Raw genomic sequence first — 17,738 nt, 5'->3', positions numbered from 1 at the left:
TACACTTATCAACGGATGGTTTTTGTAAGTTTCTATCATTTATACTTTTGACGTGATTAACATTTCAAAGAGCACTAAAAGTGCACCCTGACTCTTGGGGCTCCCTTTATCTTTACTAAGTGCTCCAGGGGATCACTGCGATCAGTTTAGGGAGACCCCAAGTCGTAGTGCACATAGATCTCTCAGCATAGCCCATGCCTGGCACCCGGGGGGCACGCCCTAAGCACTCCTTATTCCCACAGTATGTGCTCCCTTGAGTGCTTGCCCTTAGTTCTGATTCTTTTCCTTGCCCTACACACACACACACACACACACACACACACACACACACACACTTGCACAGGCTCTCCAGCCCCAGACTAGGTTGTGTCATCCAACTCCAGCCCAATTTCAGCACCAGTGAGTCTCAGTGGGAGGACATAGGGAGGTGGGAGGCAGGAGGCAGGGGTGGCTGGCTGGGCTGTGGGAATCTCTGAGAAGCTTCCCAGTGGGAGGAGAGGGATCCTCCTGGTGGTCTCTTTGTTTGTTTCCCAGGGCGGGCTGAGCCTTCACCTCCTGACCCTGTGGGAAGCACAAGTTGAGTCTGGGCTCTACCCAGGAGGGGTTGGGAAGGAGAGCCGGGGCTGGAGGGAGCATGAGACTCCGAGTCAGACAGGCTTGGCCCCTACCAGCTGTACTATGTCAGGCTGGTCCCCCTCTACGAGGGTGATGCCAGCCTTGCTCAGATCACGCAGCTCGTGAAAGGATCCGGAGCCAGAATGGAAGTGAGAGGGTGGCATACAGGACTCCCTAACATGAATCGTGGCCCTAAGGAGCCAGGAGCACTAAGGAGGCATTCTGTTGCTGATGTAAAACATCAGCATGCTAAGAGAGGGATGCTGAGCATTTATTGAACATCTACTATGATCCCCCACCACCACCACGTGCTGAGGACAGTGAGATGGACGAACTTGGAACCAGAGGAAGCTGGTGACCTGTGGGGCTTACCTGTGGCCACTGGATCAAGCAACGTCTCCCCATCTTACCTCTGTGCCCCCCAGTCCAGGGACTGGCTTCAATGTATTCACTCAATAAATATGTACTGAGCACTTCCATGTGTCAGAACTGTGCCAAGCCCGGGGGTTCAGTGGTGAACTGAACAGACAGTGGATCTGGCTTAACGCCCAGAGCGGGAGGGAGCAGACAAAAATGAACAGCACCGAACAAATCAATTTCTGAGCACGGAAGAAAGGAACGTGGTGATACGACAGAGTGCAGGAGGTCCGCTGAGATGGGGTAAGCAGGGAGAGGCCTCTCTGTGCAAGGGGGCTAGGAAATGACTGTGTTGGGTGTGGTCGTGTCCAGTATCACTTCCAGGATCAGAATAACTGAGGGTCCAGCACAGCTTTACCACTTGCTAGGCGTTCGGTCCTGAGCAAGCTCCGTGTCAGTTTCTTCACCTGTGAAATGGGAGTAAATATCCAGTCTGCTTCACAGGGATAGGAAGGGTAAATTAGATAACGCCAGCACATTATGGTAAGCACTTACTAAATAATAGATTATTTCTAGCTTATCCAGCCTGGGCCGGGTACCCACAGTCTGTGGCTTAGTCCCTGTGGAGAAAACTCCCGAGTCCGTGTTTCCTAACTGATTCCAGAGTGTCTTTTTCTCATGCAACCTACAGCAGGGGTCTCAAACTCATATGTCCTGGGGGCCGGGCAGATGGGTGTAGTATGTTAAGGAGAGCTGGGGACTATGGCGTGTAGAGAACAGACCCTCCTAAAGAAAGCAGTTACTATTCAGCTTTAGGGAACACTTGCCACGTTGAAATGAGGGTCAAGACCTTTCCATTTCTCAAATGATGAAATAAAACTATTTTATTCAGGGGCACCTGGCTAGCTTGGTCGGTAGAGCATGAGACTCTTGATCTCAGGGGTGTGAGTTTGAGCCCCACGTTGGGTGTACAGATTACTTTAAAAAGAGGCAAAACTTGGGGCGCCTGGGTGGCGCAGTCGGTTAAGCGTCTGACTTCAGCCAGGTCACGATCTCGCGGTCCGTGAGTTCGAGCCCCGCGTCGGGCTCTGGGCTGATGGCTCAGAGCCTGGAGCCTGTTTCCAATTCTGTGTCTCCCTCTCTCTCTGCCCCTCCCCCGTTCATGCTCTGTCTCTCTCTGTCCCAAAAATAAATAAACGTTGAAAAAAAAAATTAAAAAAAAAAGAGGCAAAACTATTTTATTCAAAATCTAAAGCATTTTTTTGTGTTGGCGATTTAAATAAAAACATTGCGAAACATTGTTGGGAGTAGACAAAATAGTGCTATAAGCCAAGGCTGGCCACAGGCATGGTTTGTAACGTCCACTTAGCGCCAAACCCTTTGCTAAGGATGAAGAATGCAAAGTGAGCCAGGCAGCAGGCTCCCTGGTGGAAAACTCCTAAGGGCTCGAGGACCTCAACCTTCAACAGAGAATGGCTCGGATCAGAGCCTGCAGGGGGAGAGAGACCACGTAAGAAGGCCCTTGTGGAAGAGGAAACCGTTAAGCTGGACACTGGGATAAACAGAAGTGTCTTGTGTGAATGAAGAAGGGGCAAAATTACTCTGGACCGAGGAAGAATGGCTTTGTACTTTGGGGGAAGGGTCGGTATTTCCATGGGGCTGGAGTGCATTTGGGGAACAAGGGCATTGTGGGGGCGGGGAGGGCGGGGTCTCTATCTCCAGATCACAGAGAGGCACAGTGGAAGCCAAGAGCCTGTGTTTAGAGCCACCATTTCCACTATTGGATTCATTCATCTATGCCGCAAATCACAGCAAGCAAAGTTCAGCCATGAACCAGCGGCTAGCGCCTCAGGAGAAGTGAGTCAGGAGCCATCCCTGCTTCTTGGGAATTCACAGCCCAGTGGCAGCCACTGAAGAGAATTTGGGCAACTGATCTATCAGTGCCATACTTAGAAGTGTCCTCTGCTCAATTGCTGGGGAGTTGGTGAGAGGTCTGCAGAGGAAGGGACTTTCGAAAAAAAATTTTTTAATTGTTTACTATTTATTTTGCAGAGAGAGACAAAGCGTGAGAGACAAAGAGAGAGAGAGGAAACAGAATCCAAAGCAGGCTCCAGGCTCTGAGCTGTCAGCACAGAGCCCGACGCGGGGCTTGAACCCAAGAACTGTAAGATCATGACCTAAGCCAAGGTCAGATGCTTAACCGACTGAGCCACCCAGACACCCCGAGGAAGGGATTTTTAAGAGCTGTGTTGGTAATTAAGCAGTTCACCAGGGGCATACGATGGAAACATACATGCAGAAAAAGGGGCACATGAAATGCAGAGGTGTGCTGGGAAAGTAAGATAGCCAATGTCACACTGGCACATAGAAAATGCTCATTAAATATGTGCAGAACTGAAATGCCTTCTTGCCTAGTCCCCCGAGAAAAATCTAGCTTTTGCAGTTAACCTGCTGTAGACTCACTGGAAGAAAAGCAGGTTTGTTCAACGAATGAATCCACAAACTGCCAGATGCTACCGGCACTATGCGCTTTACTCACGTTTACTACTTACAGAAATCCTGTCAAGGAGATACTACCTATCCTGTATCTCCATTTCATAGCCGAGGAAGCAGACGCTTCAAGATGGTCGGTGACTGGTCTAGTACACTCAGATCGTGACAGAGAGGGATCCCGACTCTGCCTCCTGGCAGCCTGACCTCACGGCCCCAGCACTTAACCATGCCACATATGTTACTCATGTAGAGGAAGGGTGTGGAACAGCCTGATGGAAAGCATTCAAGAACCGCGAGGGACTTTGCTCTCCCTCCTCCAGGCAGCTGGAACGACCCTGAGAGGTTATCTCCCAGGTCAGGTAATCCGTCGGCCAGTCCGTCTGGGGCAGGGGAAGCGAGAAGGTGTCATTCCCCGCCTGGGAAGAGGGCAGTTCTGGTCCTTCCTGCAGGAAACAGATCCTGGACGGACAAATACCCTTTAAAAATGAGAAGGAGGACCGTGAGCCTTTGTCCCGAAGAGGTGACAGTTTCGGTTTCTTCTGGGGTGCCGGAGCTGCAGAAAGATCCGTGACGGATGGGCTTTGACAGAGTGGCCCTTGCTGGTCAGAGAGCGATTCCAGGCCCCTACGTGGCTCTGGGCCAATACACATCAGGAAGGAGCTCTGTCTGCCGCTCCTGGACCCTGGGAAAGGTAAGACTGAGAGTTTTTTAAGTCCTAGTACAAGGCACACGTTCACCCTCTCATCTACGGGGAAGCAGTAAGGCTCAAAGCACCGGTTTAGGTGATAAGCAGAGAGACCTGCCCTTCACGTACTGGCTGTTCCCACCTGTAAATTTGTGGCCTTGAGCCAATTACCATGTTTCTTCTGAGCCTCTGTTTTCTCATCTCTGAAGTAGGGGTGATGATAAAATCAGCTCAGTGATTAGCAGAGTGCCAATTGCTTTGAGCACTCAATAAATGTTAGCTGTTGCCGTAATCATTCACTTTAGCTAAAAGGTTTATCGAGGACCTCCCATGTGTCACGTAGTGCAAGGGACACAGGATGAATAAAGCGTTCTCCTTAATTTCAAGGAGCTCCTGGTCCACTATGAGAAGTAGATGTATCTTCTTTGTTGTTCCTTTCCCAACTTTGGTGGGTAAAGACTGCTGAATGTCCCTGTTGAAACAGGGACCACCTGGATATTAGGTCACGTGGGGACTGGGGAGCTCTGGATTTGGGGGAGGCTGATTCCTGTACCTCTGTCTAGCTATAGGCACTCCCCTGTGTTGCCATTCTTGGTTCCCATGTCCTCGCCAGGGGTTTCCCTTGCACTAACCACAATCTGTCATTGTTTTTTTATCTGTATATTCACAACCCGCAGGAGGGTTGCCTTCTGCCTCTGGGGAAGGGTCTGATGCGAGGGCTGGGACCAACAATCCAGAACCGGCAAGCTCCCACGCTGGGAAATTTGAATGACAGCCAGGGAGCAGCCATAATAATATCCACACACATAAGGATTTGCAAATACACCAGGGTTTGGAGTCCGCAAGGCACTTTCACAATGGTTTCATTTAATCCGTATGGAAGGAGGATCTCCAGTAATGTTTTATAGATGAGGAACCTGAACGCAGGGAGCGGGGGTCCAAACTGTGACTAGAACTCCAGGCCACCCAGGTTTTCAAGGTTGTCTGGTAAGGATCATGGGGTGCTTGTTAAATATGTAGATGGCCAAGCCCTCTCCCCAAATTCTAATTCTAGAGGTCAGGAGTCAATAGTTTAACAAACACCCCGGGGGACACTTGTCTTCGGGCAAGTCCGGACACAGCACCAGTCCCTGATTTACTCATCTAGCGAAGATTTTTGGGATCCCAACTGTAATGTGTACAATGGTGAAAACACAACAAACAAGGCAGTCCTTAGCTTTACGGAACTAAAAGCTGCTGGTAGAGCAGACTGTCCAGGTCCCGTGGTTTGCCGCTCCCCCTCGCTGTCCCCGCCCCTCCCCCACTCTCTTCCCGGTGACAGTGAGGTTCCTTCCTGCTGGGTGGACCAGCTCCACCCCAGCTACCTGCCTCCCCCCCACCCCCCAAGTCTGGAGCTCCCAGCTGAACCTGCTGGGCCTCCTCCCACTGTCTGTACCTGCTCCGGGCCGAGCCTGTGGTTCTTTGGAGCCGGAGCGTCCTGTGAAAGGCCTGGACGTGGGCCCAGCACAGAGCATTTCAGTAAATGTCGCCCAGGCTAAGAAAGGATGTGGGGAGGAGGAGCCCTCCTGTGCTGAGGGAAACAGCTGGGGCCTGACAAGGGGCAGGGATTTATATTTCTTTACAGGTAGTTCCAGCTCTGATGTGACGGCACCCGGAAGGGAGGCCGCATGAGGATCACTCCCAAGCAGCTGAGGAAAGCAGGGCCCAGAGAAAGGGAAATGAGAGGTCCTGAGCTGAAACCCGGGTCCCCCGGGGGCAACTGCCAGGCCAGACAGGGACTGCAGGCCATGGACAACACAGGACACACCTTTCTCCTGAAATCACTGGGATGATGCCCGCCACTCGTGCTCCACTCTCAGGGGCCGGGATCACCCTGTTAGCTATGCCCCGGGCTCCGGCTTCTGCTGAAACACTTCCCCTTTCTGATGGAGAAGTGTGTCCTTCATCCTGGTCACTTGTGCCCTTTGCCTTCTAGAGAACACTTCCATCCCTGTCTGAGGCAGGTCCCCAGGGGCCTTCCTCGGGAGCTCACCTTCTTGGTTCCAGCAACTCCCAGTACCGTCACCCCTGGTTTCCCAGAGCCATCCAGACAGGCTTTGCCAGTTAAGGCCAGGAGTGCTCCAGGAGGCCATCTGGGTGAGGGCCCGGAAGGCTGCCACCTGGCCAGGGTGGGTGGGGGGGAGCATCGCAGGTCAGCCTGAGGCCTCACCTGGCCTGAGAGCCTCCAGGATGCACTGTCATTCGCTACCTGCTGCTGTTGAGCCATACATCCATTTGGAGCTTGGAGAAACAGGAAAGGGCAGGGATCCGACGTTAAGGCAGAGCAAGGGAGCCACAATTCTGACCTGCCAGTTTGAGGGTGAGGAGTTTACCAGGGCCTCAGAAACATGGCCTGGAGTATCTAAAGTAGCAGAGTGCCAGGGTCCTCAAACGCGGCAAACTAGAGGGTCGCGGGACCTCAGGGCTCCTCTAGCTCAGCGGGTCTCCTCCCTCCCAGGCTCAGGTCTGGCCCTCCCGCAGCAGGTGGTCCCTCTGGGGGCCACCCCCCTGGATGGGGTGGGGGGGGGAGGTACAGGATCCCAAGGCTTCCCCCAGGGAAGGAGGGAGAGGGCGGGGCGGCAGCGAAGGCCCAGGATAAAAGGGGCGGAGGCGCCGCTCCGGGCCCAGCCAGCCCACCATGCAAGCCCCCCGTCTGCCCTGGTTCTTCCTGCACGCCTGGTGGGCCCTGCTCCAGGCGGGCGCCGAGACCGTGGCCCCGTCGCCCCTCCGTACGCGGGGGCAGCCCTCGTCGCCGTCCCCTCTAGCGTACATGCTGAGCCTCTACCGCGACCCGCTGCCCCGGGCGGACATCATCCGCAGCCTGCAGGCGCAAGGTAGGCTGCGCAGCCCCGCCGAGCCCCGGGGGCGCCTTGGGACTCCGGAAGGGCGCTGGGAAATGCTGCGGGAGGGTGGCTCCGGGCTGGGGACCCCGCCGCTGAGGGCGCTCTGCGCTGGGAGGGAGGAGCATCGGGGGTCCAGGTCTGGGGTGGCACCGGCGTCGGCACTGGCTCGGCGCGCAGGATCGGCGGGTGGAGGGGATTCTGGCATCGGGAAGGGCCCCGGGGCGGAGACCCCTGCGTTCTGGGCTTTGGTTTAGGGTGGGTAGAGCGCCGCGCTGGAGGGTGGGAGCCCGATTGCGCCAGTCGACGATGCGGTCTTGTTCAACTACGTAACCTCCAGGCGCCTCGGTTTGCGCTTCCGTGAAATGGGGACAGCAGTCCCTCCCTTATAAAAGTGTGGCGAGAGCCAGGTGACAAAGCACATAAAACGCTTAGCACAAAACCAGGCATGGTAATAAAGTGGTCGTTATTATTGCTACATACGCTCTGTCGAATTTCTTTTCGCGCGTCAGGGTGAATGGATGCCGGAGGCTGACCGCGAACTTCGAAACCCAGCACCGAGCGCGTAACAAACATCAGGGATTATAGTTCAGAGATACGGCACTAGAGGTGGAGTGCCCCGAAGTCGGGAACTGAGGCAGGCTTGGGGACTCGAGTCCAGGCCGGAAAGGTGCCAGTGTCCCGAGTAGTACCGGGTTCGGGGCCTAGATTTGGTTGGGGGAAACGCTCAGCGACCGTGGTGACGCGGAGTTTCACCCTCGGAGTCGGGGCAGGGCGTTCTGGGCATCGGGCGGGACGGACAGGTGGGTGCTGAGTGGAGGGACCCGTTCCGCGGGGTCCCCTTGCCCCATGCAATCCACATCCTGACTCCTGGGGTCGGGGGCAGACCCCTGCCGCCCTGCGCCGGCCTGTGCCTCCCTCTGCCGGCTGGGGCCAGACGGCCCTCCCCCACGCTGGGGCGCAATCCACATCCGATCATCTGACCTAATTGGCCACCCGCCAGCCCTTTGGTCGGGTGCGGGGGTGGGGGCTCTTAGCTCCCTGGCCTGCCACGTCTGGGGTCAGACAGCCGATGACCCCTCTTGAAGGGTCATCTGGGGATCAGCCAGATTTAGGGACACCCGAGGGGATAACCCGAGGGGCTTGGAAATTACTGGAGGGCTCTGCTCAGTCCCTCTACCGGAAAGCTGGTGTGGGGAGGAGGCTGGGCAAAGGGGCAGAGAGTGCCCTTCTTCAGTTCACTCTCTCCTTCTGGAGAGTTCCGGAAGGTTCGTGGTGGTTTGAGAGTCTGGGAGACTGGAAAACTGGGTTCAGTTCCCTCAAACCCTGCTTCCCAATTCCTGGTGTATCCCTTGCAGAACTCGTTTCCCCTTTTGTAAAACCGGGGGCTGGCTTTCCTTCTGCCTCATTTGTGTGTGAATGCGGCAAAATATACATGACAAAACCTACCATTTTACTGTTTTTAAAATGTACAGTGACTTTAAGTACATTCACAGTGTTGTGAACTGGTTTCAGTTTTTGAAAGCAGCCAGAGGAGCCTGCCTGGAGGGACACGGGTGGAGAAGGGACGGTCTAACTGCTCCTTTCCCTCTTGGGTTTATCTGTCATGCCGCACCTGTAAAGCGGGAAACGGGGTGTTGGAGTCTAACCAAACCGGGTTTGCATCTTCGTCTGTGGCTGTGGAGCCAGCCTCAGCTCCGACCTTCAGTTTTCTCTCATCTGCGAAACCGTGATAATGGTGGGGAGGATTCAAAGAGACAATGCTTGGCCCGGGAAGCAATGAGTGGCAATTAACTGCTAGTTTGTAATAATGTAGAGTGGACACTTAGCGTCATACCCACACCCTCCTTTCCTACGGAGCCCGGAATCCTAACTCGGCCTCAGCATCCTGTTTGAGGGTGAGGGAACCCCCAGCCACGGGCCCAACCACTTTCTTCTTTAGAACTGGATGCGGGTCAAGAATATCCCTGGGGCCTGTGTGGCCGATTCTGTTGAGTTGCGTGGATAGGTTTCAGGGTGTCCACGAACCCTTTCCTGATACCTGATACCAACAAATCACATTTGCTGTAGAAGTGGGAGATGCTTTCTTTCCTGGGGAGAGCATTCTTGGCTTGTAGCAAGCATCGGTGACCCCCAAAAGATTAGGCACCCCTATCCTAACAAGAACCGGAGACCGATCTAAGAGAACCTATCAGCACTGTGTCCCAAGGACCCCTTGGCTGGGGGTGGGGTCATGGAGTCAGAGACTCCACCCCACTGGGAAGGAGTGCTCCATACACATTGTCCATCCTGGTAATGGCTGACTTTGCTCTTCTGTCCAGGTCTTTCACTACCTATCTGGACACCTTCGTTTCTAACCTTGGACGTCTGCAATAATAAGGAAGTGGTTGATGACAGCTGACACCTATTGCACGTTGGTTGTGCTGGGCCAAACACTTTCTGCACATTATCTCAGCGAATCCTAACACTTCTGTGAGGTGATACTGTCACTGGCTCCCTTTTGCAAAGCGGGAAACTGAGGCCCAGAGAAGGAAACTAGCCTGCCCAGTGTTAAACAGCAAGTGGCAGGATTTGAACCATCATAGGAGGCACGAGAGCCCCTGCTCTTGATCACTGAGCTGGAATGTCTTCCTCTAAAAGGCCATTGGTGGATACTTGAGATGAAAAGTCTTTAACTCCTGGTGCAGGTGGCCAGGAGTTGTTACACGTCCCACGGAATCCCCAGGTGGCTAGGGGGTGCTGCAGTGGGCAATGGGTAATGCAGGCCTCCTCCCCACACCTCCAGGGAGAGTTGCTAGCCAGGGGCGGGTTATTGCCCCCTACAGGTGCTAATGAGGAGGGAAGTGGAAATTAAGTGAAGAGCCTCTGGGGATGGGCTCGGAGAAGCTGCCAGGAGGCTGAAGCTGGAAACTGCTTCCTTATAATAATGCAGGCTGGATTTCTCAGGGAAATTCACTTACATCATCTCACCAAAGATGCTCTAGGAGGCAATAAAAAAAGGAAACTGTCGTGCGGTCTGCCCAGAGTGGACCCAAATCGGAGATCGTCACTACCCTTGAGATCTGTTCGCAAAAGGGTCAGTGTTTTTATTCTAAGGAATGAATAATCCCTGACTTTTATTTAGCAACAGACGGCCAACCCTCTTTATTTCCATGAAAGCTTGTGATGAGGCCGAGATGGACAGGGCATGACCATTCCCATTGCAAAGGAGAGGAAACTGGGCTCGAAACAAGTTCAAGGTCACTTTTAGCATGCACACATACATGCTATTCCCAGATATTGGGCCAAATTAGTCCGGGACTAAGATGAATGGAACACGCTTCCCCATTCTGTTTCATCCATTTTGGGTTTTGTCATCTTGGGGAGGGGGCTGGGACCAGGTTGGGGGCTGTGTGTGTGCAGGCTGTGTCTGCCCCAGGTGTGTGAATGACCTGACAGGGGGCGGTGATGAGCACCTTGCAGGTAGATGGGAAAGCCCACTGGTTGGAAAACTGCCAGGTCAGTGCAAAGTCATGCTTAGAATGTGTGAGGTTGTCAAAAACCCCGGAAGTTTCTGCCTCCATCTTTAGGAATAGGTGGAGGAGAGGGTGGCCGGCCTTGGACTTCTGTTGCCTGGGCCTCCCAAGAAGGTTCGGGGCCTTTCCACGTGCCCGTGAATCAGGCCACCGTTTCCAATGAGAAAACAGAGTCTGGGGAGCTCAGGGTCACAGGGTGAGGGGAAGCCCAGGGTTTAGGTGAGAAAGCTCAGGGTTTGGCCAAAGAGCAGGGAGAACGCTGTTCTCCAGCTGTTCTCTGGCTGGGGGGTGTCTTAGCGGGAACAGCAAAACCGGGATTTGGAGTGTGGGCTTTGCGGTTGGGAAAATCTGGGTCAATTCTTGGCCCCGCCACCTCGTGCAGGTAATTTAACCTCTCTGAGCCTCGATTTGAATTGGACTAAAATGGACTCCACATTCCCAACTCGTAGGGTTGGGGTGAGGATTGAGAGGGTCCCTGTCAGGTGAAGGCTGCAACATGAGCTCTGGGGAGCATACAGGGGGCCCCCACTCATCCTGCTTCCTTCCTGGTTTCTCCCCACCCAGATGTGCACGCCGATGGGCAGAACTGGACCTTTGCTTTTGATTTCTCCTTCCTGAGCCAAGCGGAGGATCTGGTGTGGGCCGAGCTCCGGCTGCAGCTGGCCAGCCCTCTGGACCTTCCCCCTGGTGTGCTGCCCTCCGTCGAGATTTTGCACCAGTTAAAGCCGGATGCGGAGCAGGACCCAGCCGACTGCCGGGAGCGTCTTCGGATGGACTCGTTCACTGTTCCTCTGTCCCAGATGACCTTTTCCTCAGGCAGCATGGTCCTGGAGGTGACCAGGCCTCTCTCCAAGTGGCTGAAGCACCCTGGGGAGCTGGCGGAGCAGGCGTCCAGTTTGGCCAGAGAGTGTCCGCAGCGGCCTCCCGTGCCGCCGGTCGCCAGTGCGCTCCTCGTGCTCTACTCCAACCTCTCCCCGGAGCAGAGGCGGCTGGGTGGCTCCACCTTGCTGTGGGAGGCGGAGAGCTCCTGGCGGGCCCGAGAGGGACAGCTCTCCCAGGAGAGGGGCCGGAGGCACCGCCGGCACCACTTGCCGGACAGAAGCCAGCTGTGTCGGAAGGTCAAGTTCCAGGTGGACTTCAACCTCATCGGATGGGGCTCCTGGATCATCTACCCCAAGCAGTACAACGCCTACCGTTGTGAGGGCGAGTGTCCTAACCCTGTGGGGGAAGAGTTCCATCCCACCAACCACGCATACATCCAGGTGCGGAGCCCTGCCAGGGGAGGGGAGGCGGCGGGCTCTGCGGGAGAAGTGGCCATACTGCCGGATCAGGGGGACAGGACTCGAGCTCTGCGATCCCATTGCTGTTCGTTCATTCACTTATCCAAGCACCAACAGTGTGCCAGCTGCTGTGCTGGGATATAGGGATGGCCTGTGGCACCAGCCTCGGAGGCGCCTACGAGGACTCATGCCCCACCGGGTAACCTCGAACACCTCGCTCCCTTAGGACTTCTTCCTGGTCTTTTCGTAAAATTAGGGGTGGCGGGGTATAGACTAGAAGGTCTCAGCTTCCCCTCGGCCCTGATTTCTAGGAAAGGGAGTTCAGAATCTGGATTTTGGGAATAAACCTGGATTTGATTCCTACAGATTAGCTGTGTGATATTGACCAAATTGCTTAGTCTCTTTGAGCCTCAGTTTTACCACTTGTGAAGTGGGGACGGCAACACCATGTTTCACAGGAATGTCGTAGGGTTCAATGAGACGATACGTATACCCATGTACATCTGTGGGCAGATAACCAGCACGTGTGATGTTGTATTATCATTACTAGAAGTCTGTGATTCGCTGATGAAATGGGGGCCACATTTATGGGGCCATGGTTGGCACAATACTGTTTCCACCCACTGTACTTTTGCTGCCTGAAAGAGGAGGTTTCTTTGCAGTAGAGAAGGCCCGAGGCTACCCCCAGGTGCCACACTCATCAGCCTAAGGTCTAGAAGGTGGTGGAGGAAAGCAAAGGGAGAATGAGAGGGAGAAAACAGAGAAGAGGGCCTAACATCGTGACCCTAGTATTTGGATTCAGAGCCTCTGGGGAGTATGTGAGCTGAGCTCATGCAAGGGAAGCACTGGTGGGGCCAGAGCTCTGTGGGACCTTCCCTGGGCGGAGGCCTGAGCCTCTCCTGGGACTTCCCGCCACTAACCTACCTGCTGCATGATTAAGGGGGCCTGCAGAGACCCAGATAGTCCCAACTGGCAACTCGCGGGTGACACTCGGATCTGAAAAGACTTTGCTGGACCACAGGGACAGGGCCCAGTTCCAGAGTGCCAAGGGATTGTTACCTTTTCTCCTATTGACTCCATTCGCCCTTCTCTGGGCAACAAAACAAATCCCACAAGAATTTCCACATGACTCGCTTTTGCTTCATGTTTCTGGAACTAAACCAGGAGTTTCTTGGAATTGGTAGGCACGCTAGGCTAGAACAATAGAAGGACATGTTAAGTTTGCTGCTGCTCTACCCAGAGACGGCTTTTAGAATCTTCTGTTTAGCTCCTTTTTTTTTTTAAACAGCCTGTAAAGTTAGACTTTGCATGTCAGACTTTATGATGTGTTAGCATGCTGATTCCTTTATGAAAACCATTTTCTTCTGTTTTTGTACCCAGAAACTGACTTTACCTTATTTCCCCCCGCCAGAGCCTGCTGAAACGATACCAGCCCCACCGAGTCCCTTCTACCTGCTGTGCCCCAGTGAAGACCAAGCCGTTGAGCATGCTGTACGTGGACAATGGCAGAGTCCTTCTAGACCATCACAAAGACATGATTGTGGAAGAATGTGGGTGCCTCTGAGGAGATCCTGGTGGGAGCTGGATTTACCTGTACCCTGGGAAGGTTCTAGAAGGTTCGGGAAAGTCCTAGAAGACACGATAGCCATCTAACCCAATGAGGAGAGTGGGGGGAAGTTTGCTCTGCCTGCCAGATGTGAGGAGGAAGGCGCCCACTCTGTAAAGGAAGGTTCCTGCCGTCAGGAGAGAGGGCAAGCCTCTGGAAGCAGGCTTGTTGGGTTTTCTCTTTACTGAAGAGACAGTGGTGAATAAAAGCACTAGCGAAAAGGGTTCTTTGACTTTTTAACCTGTGAACCCCCAGAAATTATATGCAAATGTTGGGGCATACGTGCATTCATTTTTGAGGTGGGACAGATTATCTATAACTTTTATGTATTCTCAAAAGTGGTCTTTGACCACCCCTGCCACGATTGAGTTCACTGTGTTAAATTAAAAACAGTTGGCTCAAGGGGCGCCTGGGTGGCTCAAGTCGGTTTGGCTAAGCGCCCTACTCTTGATCTCAGCTCAGGTCTTAATCTCAGGGTTGTGAGTTCAAGCCCCGCTTTGGGCTCCACGCTGGGCGTGAAGCCTACTTCAAAAATAAAAAAATAAATTAATTAAAAGACAATAATAAAGAGTTGGCTCTTATTGCCTCCGGCTGGTTGAGGGGAGCCCCCGCATCTTTCAGGCTGGCCAGTGGCAATCTGTCGGCCTTGTCCAGAGGCTCCCTGGAGTGGGTCTCTGCTAATGAGTTGCACAAACAATAAAGCCATTGTGAAATCCTCCTAGGCCAGCTGGTGCCTTTGAAGGGAGAGGCAGGAACTCTGAACTGGCCACACTGGACTATAGTGGTGGAGCCCTCAGTCATCCCCGTCAGCCTGCTCGGGCAGACACAATCCGAGTCTATTAAAGTTGGTGACAATTCACTTTGGCCTCTCATTGTGTGCTGTTAATGAGGCCCTGGAGCTTCCCATCCGGCAGGGGTGAAGTAGCCGAAAGACTCGGGTGAACTTGGCTTATGGTCACACAGCTCAGCCACTGAGAAGCCGTGTGACCTCAGGCGAGTAATTCCTTGCCCAACCTCTTCCTGTGAAATCAAAGTGGATGGATCCTAATGCACTCCTGTAAAACGTCTGTTAGTGGGTGCAGAAGCGCCACAGGCCTGAGGTCCTGGACTGTCCTCTGGGCCTCATCCCCATCCCCCTCTACAACGTGTGAGGCCTGCTGTACCCCCTTTATCCAACCTTTATCAGCCCAGGGTTCTAAGTCTGGCTTAATTTCAGGCTCCGCCTAGCAGCACAGCAGAAAGAACCCAAGCTTTCTCATAGGAAGCTCTCCCGCAAAAACAACAGAGCGTGTCTTTGCCTCTTGGATAAAAAGACCCCAAAGGCAGCGACTCTGTTTTTCTTTTAGTTGACTCATTAAGCATTGCCAAAACGGACTTTTTGTTTGCTTGGCAGGGATGGGGGGGGGGGGGCGTTTTACCAGGGATGGGAGTTTACAGTAGTTCTGCTGCTCTTTCCCAAGAAGCCTGTCCCCCTGTGCTCCAGAATGATCCCCACCGCGTGGGAATCCCTCCTGACTTTAGACGCGACTCAGCCACAGCCTTGGTGGAGTCAAGGTAGTAATCCTGGCCTAAGCGTCGGCTGGCTAAGCTGAAGCCAGGCCTGGGCTTGAGAAACCTCAAAGCCCTGATTCAGCAACAAAGCTGATGAAGCTGTGCATTCCTTGGGAGTGGAAATAGACCAGCCCTCACCACAATCCCGAATCACAGTAGGATTCCGCATCGGGTTCTACTCAGAAAGCAGTAGAGGTGGGGAGGCCTCGCGAGGCCAGCTTTCATCCCACTGCTTTCCTAAGCGAGAGACCGCGGCGGCCTAGAGGCCTGACCACAGCTAGGAGTGGCTCCGTCAAGAACTCAGCTCTGGTCTCCGGAGCCGCCCCAGGGACACTGTCCTGAATCGCGAGGTTTTTGCTCCCCTACCTTTAGGTCAAGGCGTGGCCTTTGGAACCAAATGTTTGGACCCAATTTCGCTACCAGACTGAAGTTCTTGGGAGGGAAAAATCCCATCCTAAGGCTTTAGAGCATCTTCCTCACTAGATAGGTCCCCAACATTCCTTCTACGGCTAGGGCCCGGAGAGCAAAAGTTCAAGCTACTTGTGGCCACAGCTTGTAGGAGTGTTTAGTTAGCAGCTTTACGGACTCCACAAACAAACCTCACGGACAAGGCGCGTAGATGGAGGCAGAGGAGTGGACTACGTTTTGCTGACCCCTGCTGGGAGCTCAGCACTGGGCCTGTCCGCAGTAGGTCACCCTGCTGCCTGGCCAGAGGCACTTGGAGTCAAGCCTAGAAACACTGCTTCATGCTCTGGGCCCTGCAGTAAGGCTTTGAACCAGACGAAATACCGTCTCTAAGAACGGAGCCCTAACCTGGGGCCCAGGAAGGGGCTTTACAGAACAGGGATTTGAACTTGCTCTCCAGCCAAAGGCCTACTGTACTTGGAGTAGTGCTAAGCCGGTAGCTGAGTGGGGAAAATGGGATGCCTGGCTCTCCTTGGCTGGGGAAGCGGGTGGACCCGGTGGCACGTGGGAGTGGAGAAAAGGAAGGACGACGAAAAGGGAGAGCAGCAGAAGCATGGGCTACACAGGGTGTGGGAAGCGGTTGTGACTCCAGTAGCATCACTAGGGGTTTGCCTCCTTCTTCTCCAGTCTCCCATTCTTAGGGGCAAAGCCCCCTTAAGTTGCCTTTGAAGTTAACATCCTACCTGCCTTTGCACAAAGTAAAGGATGCATGAAGTGCTACCAAAATAGTTTGGCCCCATCTTCCCCTCAAGATTTAGTCCTTCCAGAGGTCCAGGGCTAGGTGGTGGCTGCAGGCTCCACGCCCAGACTCGGCTCACTCCTGAGGGAAAGGAGGCCCAAGTGGCTTACCTCTGGTCGCCACGCCAACCTTGCTGAGCTCCAGTCCTTTGCTGAACTCCTGCCGAAGCAGGCCCTGAGCTAAGCTAAGCGCTTGCCGTGAGCCTAGCTGAGCCTCACAGCCACCTCGGAAAGTTGTAGTTCCTAACCCTAGCCTACAGCAGAGAATCCTGCTGGAAGGGATGAGGCCTCTAAGCAGCTCACCTGGAATTCAAGGCTGTCTCACTCGGACGCCTGTGAACGAAACTCTACGCTGTCCCGACGGGAGAACGCTTCCTCGAGTCTACCATTTTATTCTGCGGACCTCTGTTCACACCTAGAACATGACAGGAGTTCTTGCTCTTGGTATTAATAGGAGACTTCCTGGATTAATAATAGCAAGGAATCGGATGCTCATGTAGCACAGCCTAGTATAAGACCAGATGGGACGAATGCTTAACAAGTGCTCCTGGGGGCACAGGCAGCCCTCTTCAGAAAGAGGAAAAGTCCTTGTTTGGGCTTCTCCGAGGCTGGTTCCTGGACAGGGCCTTCCCTGGCGTGTCCGGCTCCACAAGCACCCGTTCACCACCAAGCTGCTGAGGAAAGGGACACGTCAACTCGCTGTATATACAAGGCCAGATAGACAAAGAAAGTGCTCCACGAATGCTGAGAACAGACACGCGAAGTGACTGACCGTCCGGGTCCACCTACCTCACCAGTCAAGGCCCTCCAAATGGGAGGTCACCTGAAATTTTACGAACTCAAATAAAACGCAAGGTGATACTCAAGATCTTTATTGATTTAACTGTAACAGCAACCATTGGTGAGAATTTAATTTTTTCCCTAATTTCCAAACACCTGCTGGTTTAGGACAGTTACCAAAAAAAAAAACCAAAAAACAAAAAACAACAAAAAACTGACCACGGATTCACACAGGGCTGCCTCCAGACTGCATGGTGCCCTCTGCTATCCATCCACAGCCGTGAAATGGATGGGAAGAGTGGAGGGACAATCACATCAAAGGAGACGAAGGGAAGACGGTGGAAAGTACTGGCACTCTCCACTTTTCCATTCAGAGCCCATGGAAATGGGCCACTGGTGGCACTAAGACGGGAAAGGGCATTTGTCTTATATATAAAATCTTTTAAAGATGCTTAAAATGGACACTTGGATACTGAGTGTCCTCTGGGCTCTCCAAGACACGTCCTTTGAGGTCTGTCCCCTGGGCACCCAGGCGGGAAGAGGTGGGCTCCGTCTCCAGGGGAAGGAAAGGCACTGGCTCACAGTACTCAGGGACTCGGACACAGCCACCAGGGGCAGGATGGCTAACAGGTACAACTCATCCTTATCTCGAGTGATCCTCCCCCACCCTCCTGGTTTCAAGTAAAAGTTACCCTCGGCTCGGGTTTGGGTTTTTCTGTTTTGCTTTTAAAGATTTAGATGGAGAGGACGGGTGGGGTACCCTGGGTGCAAGAA

General features: G+C 53.7%; 1 protein-coding gene across 1 annotated transcript; it reads left to right on the top strand.

Moving 5' to 3' along the window:
* The first annotated feature begins 6,827 nt into the window (after positions 1-6,827).
* NODAL (nodal growth differentiation factor) lies at positions 6,828-14,392 on the top strand. The gene is made up of 3 exons (XM_019813208.3): positions 6,828-7,023; positions 11,109-11,806; positions 13,236-14,392. The coding sequence occupies exons 1-3, from the start codon at positions 6,828-6,830 to the stop codon at positions 13,386-13,388; spliced, it is 1,047 nt and encodes a 348-aa protein (XP_019668767.3). The 3' UTR covers positions 13,389-14,392.
* The last annotated feature ends 3,346 nt before the right edge of the window (positions 14,393-17,738 follow it).

The sequence above is a fragment of the Felis catus genome, chromosome D2 (assembly GCF_018350175.1).
Source record: "Felis catus isolate Fca126 chromosome D2, F.catus_Fca126_mat1.0, whole genome shotgun sequence".
NCBI classification, from domain to species: Eukaryota; Metazoa; Chordata; class Mammalia; order Carnivora; family Felidae; genus Felis; species Felis catus.
Note: the sequence above shows the minus strand (reverse complement) of the source record. Positions and strands in the feature narration are given on the sequence as shown.